General features: G+C 37.7%; 1 protein-coding gene across 2 annotated transcripts in view; it reads right to left on the minus strand.

Moving 5' to 3' along the window:
• LOC121318442 (UHRF1-binding protein 1-like) overlaps positions 1 to 6,000 on the minus strand; it is a 41,222-nt gene extending 35,222 nt beyond the window's left edge. Inside the window, exon 1 of one of the 2 annotated variants that reach the window (XM_041255126.1) lies at positions 5,772 to 5,998. In XM_041255126.1, the coding sequence (XP_041111060.1) occupies positions 5,772 to 5,815 (44 nt within the window). In that variant the 5' untranslated portion in view covers positions 5,816 to 5,998. Of the gene's footprint in view, positions 1 to 5,771 lie in introns of both variants that reach the window. The other variant, XM_041255127.1, reaches the window with a different exon arrangement.

The following is a 6,000-nucleotide window of genomic DNA, read 5'->3' on the forward strand; positions in this document are numbered from 1 at the left end:
TAAAATGTGCATGCGGGTCGGGGAGATGAAGCAGCGCTTCCCTGACAGACTCAAAGGAGAACTGACATTTACTACTGTTCATCTCTGGGTTGATGCAACTTAAACATATATTAAAAGGTAATTTGAGGGAAGATGAGCTGCAAGTCATTTTAATTGCATTGTTTGAAACTAAAAGCCAAGATGTAATCAACCATACAATCAGGCTCTCTGCAGACACTCAGCAGTACAAAATACCCAGTTCTTGCAGATGCGGCATCACCTGCTGTAAGTCTCACTGAATGGCAAAAGTTATTTATAAATAGTTAATACAAAAACAGTATCTTGAATTGCAAAACACAGTCTGCGTCCTTCAAAAAAACAAAGAAGAAACAGATACCACAACAGACAAGCGCTACCAACAATTAGGCCTGTAATAAAATAGGCTTTGCGTTTTCTTTTTTTCTGCTCTGGTAAGAGATAGAACGTTGCATAGGCAGCAGTACAACACAAGCGGATATCCACCCACAGATATGCCTACATCTTCACACCAACCAACAAGTTAAGAGGTAGACTCCCAGTTAAATATTTATACACATAAAAAGAAGAGGGTGAGAAATGAATAGACTTGTACTGGTATCAGGTAACTGGAAAATGTTACCTTGTGCCCGGCCTGCTGGGTACTGCATTGTGTACTGTACAGGACTTGGGGTCAGTGACGAGCACGCATTCATAACTATTTTGTTAAGGTTATGCCCTCAATGTTTATTTTTTTCTTGAGTAAGCAAATCTCAGAAGTATATAGGACCTTATATAATTACTTATTGTAAGATTTTTGGAAGTGCTCCATGTTAAGCACAGTACACAGCCCTTAACATGCATTGCTGCTGTTTTATAAACAGAGATCGCACTAGCTTTTCTGTTCACACGTTCCTGTAAACGCACATGACCAAAATTTAGCATCCCATCCATCAGATACTAAACGATCAATTGTTAACACAACGGCTAATAAACTCCAGGGATGTGTATTTTGGTACATTTTTATATCATAGTTTAAACAATCTCTGTCTGTGTATAGATATAAATATGAATACTGACGCACTTATTTATGCTAGTATATATTACAGTAGACCGTTCCCATGACAACGAGACAGGATTCTAAGCAGTGTTTGTTGCCTTCATTTTCTGCATTCCAATAACAGCATCGCCATGTCTGTGTTTTCTAAGCGAATATTCTTAAATCTATACATCTGCATGTATATGCATTTTTTTGCCCAGCAGCTTTTTCACACACGACAGTACATCTTGCCGTCTCGATAAACAAGCTACGGGTACTTCATCTCCCATTCATAATTGTAAGAACGTATTTTTCGTTTGCGTTTTTCTGCATTACTTGTGTCAAACTAAATTGACACCATCTCTACACATGTAAAAAAAAAAAAATGCAGCAGCAATATAAGACATGCACATTATTTAACAGAATGGTGAAGCAAACCACCTAGGGCTGGGACGATAAGTTATTTTTCTTAAACTATTGATGCATCGTTTTCATAAAGACCCGATGCATCAGTTTTTCAGAACGCAAAAGAAACATGTAAATAATTACATATATCTTCATCTAGGTCACACTGCTGGCGAGGTTCCCCATAAAAAGTTAATAAAACATTACAAATATTACTGTTTTCCCTTAAGATGTCTTGACAGCAACTGGATTAGATGAAAAAAACTCCAACAGGGAACACAAGAATAACTATTTCCAAGTCCAACGTAACAAAGTCTGTGCTCTCTCCAGAGCTTATTTTCCATTTTTATTCATAAATACTATGGCACCCATATTCTCCAGTTTCAAAGAAGAATGGCGTTTGTTCACAACCACCCCTGCTTTGCTGAATACACGCTCGCTCAGGAACGCTGTTGCAGGGATACTTCACATGCTCTTTGCCAAGGCTGCTAGGTTGGGAAAGTGTGTCTGGTTATTTTTCCACCAAATCAGGGGATCTTCGCTGATGTTTAATGGAGTTTCAGAAGCATAAATCTGCATCTCTTATTGGATTAAGGTTTCCTTGGAAGTAGTGTGTGTTTGTTGCCGTCCAAGACCTAACAATTCCATTGCTTGTTCGTTCTTCGTTTACTTTTTAACAGGCAAGTCCTCTGTGCTACACTCATTTGTACAGGCATGATTTCCATCAATTTCGAGGTTGTCCTCCACCAGCCTCACTAGTTTGGAAGACAGTGCTTCAGACATGCGGGCTTTGGCCTGTTCGAATAGGAAATCCAGATGGCGAAATCGTGGGGTCAAGAACTGACAGAAAAAGCAGTGGCATAACCTCATTATTTGGGTCATTCAGCCAAACAAAATCATTGAGACAAATTACGCACTAGCTTATCTCTCAAACTCCGTGTAACTGGAATTAGCAAATCAGTTGAATTTGAAAGACGGTGTCTCTTCTTCATCAGGAACTTCAGTCAGAATGTGTTTTATTACCGTTGCAAGTGGGTACAAAGAACTAGCTGTAATGTTTTTTCTCTGCACTCAAAAGTACTGTGGCTGGTTCAAATGGCTGTAGTAGAGGTAGTATCTCAGCCATTAGCTTCCATTGCTCAGTCATGAGATCTAAAATAGCTGCATCAGACTTTTTGGTCAAATCTGGGTTTGACAAAACAGCAATACTGGCCATTTTAATTAAAGAAGGCATTCAAACACATAATAAACTGTGTTCCACCTTGTTTACACGTCCTGCATTAACCTGAGTGGTGGTGCTTCTGTGTTCAGCATTTGTGTTTGTTTCCTATTTAAAACTATTGTTGCCAGTCTCCTTCCTGCTGCCACCAACATATGGATTTGTCGTACATCCTCCAAGCTTTCCTGAATACAGAGCTTTACATTGTGCCCTGCACAGTTCACACTTGCCATGCTACCAAAAAGTAACACGCACGGTCGCAGAAAGCAAAGACATTACTCTGCACACGTTGGCCGTGTTGTCATGAACACAAGCTGTTACTCTTGTAGCCGCTTCAAACTCTGTTTATCTGATTGATCGCTTCTGCTAAATTCTCAGCTGTGTGTCTCTCGTGTCGCTAATACTTTTGACTCGAGTTCCCAGTTTTGCTTATGTAATGGCAGGTGACTGTTAAAAACACTTCGTGCCATGCTTGTCCATACATTGGTAGTGATGGACACTGAGTTTGGAGAATGGCTTTCGACAGGGCACTTCATATTCCGGAGCAAGATTCAGTCAGATTTATAAACAACGCTCCCTCTACTATACTAACAGGTCTGGTATCTTGTGTGACAACATCCACTATCAGGCTTGTTATTTCTTTTGCTCTTATGCTTTTTGGATCAACTTTCTTTCCAAAATAAGCTGTCACTGAAGGTGTTGCTTCCTTTTGTTTTTTTACTTGTGTTCCCGCTGTCGTATTTTGTCGGGTGCTGTCTTACTAAATGATCATGCAGATTGGTGGTATTGCCACAGAAGCTCATTAAAACTCCACAAACAGCACATTTTACCTTTCCATTTTGTTCTTTTGTAAAAAAAAAAAAAAAAAAAAAAAAAAAAAAACTTCCAAACATCTGATGGCATTATTTAAAATTAAATTAAATTGACAATTTAACTAGCAAAATCTGATCCTAAAATGCAGCCTACCTCTAGTCTCTTCTCTGGGTTTTTTTTTTTTTTTTGGTCACACTTACTACTCTGAAAACATATGTGCTGCGTAGTGGGTGGGGAGATTTTTATTATTTATTATTATTATTATTATTATTAAAAGGAACCAAAGGAAAGGCAAGGAATAAGAGTGAAGATTTAAATTTTGATGGTCCTATTAATGAAGTGATAGATGCATTTCTTTTTTTTTTTTTTCCAGCCATGGTTATTTTATCCTTTGATGGTTATTTCAAATATTAGATGCATTGTCCCACTCTAGTCCACATATTTCTGCATACAGTGAAAAGGTTTTGCTACCAGTCATGTGGTTTAGTCTGTTAGTATAGCCTACTTGTTAAGGCTTATTTCACAAATAGTAGATTTAGTATTCACTACAATTAATAAACCAGACACGATCTGTCATGTTCAAGAAACAAGTTCATTTGAAAAAGCAAAATAAAACCCTACTTGAAGCCGAAGAGAGTAAAACGCTTACTACTTTTTTTCAAATATTCAGAATGTATAGACAAAAGGCAACTAGGACGTTGTTATAGTAGGAGGCAAATGCAGTTTGTTTATGCCGTTTTGATTAACAGATAAATGGGGATCCAAAATGTGTAGCTTGTGTACCGGTAGGTGTTAATGGTATACTATGTCATCACACATACTAAAATAGATTGAAAATTTCACACATTGCAGAAAAAGACCCATGGATAGGCGGCCAGTCAGTGTTTTTTATTTGTTTGCTGTTGGCTTGGTTCTGCTGTAGAAGAGCTATCCGAAGTCTAAGCCACTATCTACTCTGGGATGTAACTACTTTGTACTGTGCAGAGTGATCAGCTACAGTTTGCATGGCAAATGATACTGAACTATTGACCCCGTTACTCAGTAACAGCAAACTACTGACATGTGCCTCCATGGATCAAAGAAAGAAAAAAAACAAAACACAAACACTTCATAATAAACTGGGAAGTCTAAAATTCCACAGCTACTTCTACAGACAAACTGACTTTTTTTTTTTTTTTTTTTTTTTTAAGGCGGAGCAAGAAACGGAAACCAACTAAAATAGGAACTTACTGCCCAAACCAAACTAGAAGTAGTACATACTTGTTACTTTTTGCAAACAGAAAACGTAGAGCGTCTGATGCTGTTTATTCACCAATATTCCACTTAACACATTTTCACCCAAATAAAAAAAATAAAGATAATAGTCACAGTTTCTGTTTCTCCTTCACCTGCTACAATACAAGAGTCACATCTATATCTCCACTTGTTGTTAATAAATTAAACAAACAAAATCAACTCACAACATACCAGTATATGGGGTGGAGGCCTGTGTGTGTAAACTTTAACATTTGAATCAAGAATCATCACCTACACTTCATAGTTTCACAGTATATTACAACTTTCACATTGGTTTCAAAGCACATACGCACTTCATTTTCAATCAAATTCTGGACTTTGCAAATTTAGTTTCTATGATTACACTAAATGCAAATTCTAAAAATGCTGTGTTCATCTTTGTTGAAATACAATATAAAATGCGCTGTTCCAACTTACATCTTGAAAGTTCAAGTAATGAACCATGTTTGAATTAAGAAACGCTCTTATGAAAAAACGAAATCAAGTGATACAGTAAGTAAACACTAACTCTAAACATCATATACAAGGCGTTCTACTGTTTGACAGAACTATAAGGTGTTTTCTATGGGCCTTGGTTTAATTTTTCACACACACGCCAGTCTAAAGTACTACTGTAAAGCCTACAGTATATTTGCCTTAGTGACGTGCAACAATAACGAATCACTGATACAGTAGACTTGCAAGGGAAAAATACATTTTATCCGGGAATTTAATTCAACAAACTGGCAGCGGTGGGTGCAAGTATGTGTGTATCTCACACAGGTAGTGACACGGTTCATTCTGTTTCTCAATTATTTGAACAGTCAACAAAGTATTTAAGCAACCCATAAACGCACAGTGGGGATCTCACTTACGCCTGTCTAAATTACGTACGACTAGAGTACAAACGTACTTGACACCGACTCAGTACACAAATTAATATTATCACCACATTCAGACAATAATTTGCTTTGTATGGTGTGTTCGTTTCTTTTTTTTATTCTCAATGCATTAAAAATTACTGACCTGGAGAGGTGCTTAAGGATCTGTTTTTTGATGAGTCCCGCCATAGTTGTATTTCTAGTTATAATTTAAAACCCTGGGTCCGTGACTGGTTTCATGTCAATGTTTTTTCTCCCCGAACAAACCCCCCCCCAAATCGTGTAGTGTTATTGAAAACACCATAACCCCATCTTCTCTCCGCCAGGGTCCATCTTTTTTGCAATCACCTGGAGACGAACCTGGAACGGAAACG

This window comes from Polyodon spathula, chromosome 7 (assembly GCF_017654505.1).
Source record: "Polyodon spathula isolate WHYD16114869_AA chromosome 7, ASM1765450v1, whole genome shotgun sequence".
In the NCBI taxonomy this organism is placed as follows: Eukaryota; Metazoa; Chordata; class Actinopteri; order Acipenseriformes; family Polyodontidae; genus Polyodon; species Polyodon spathula.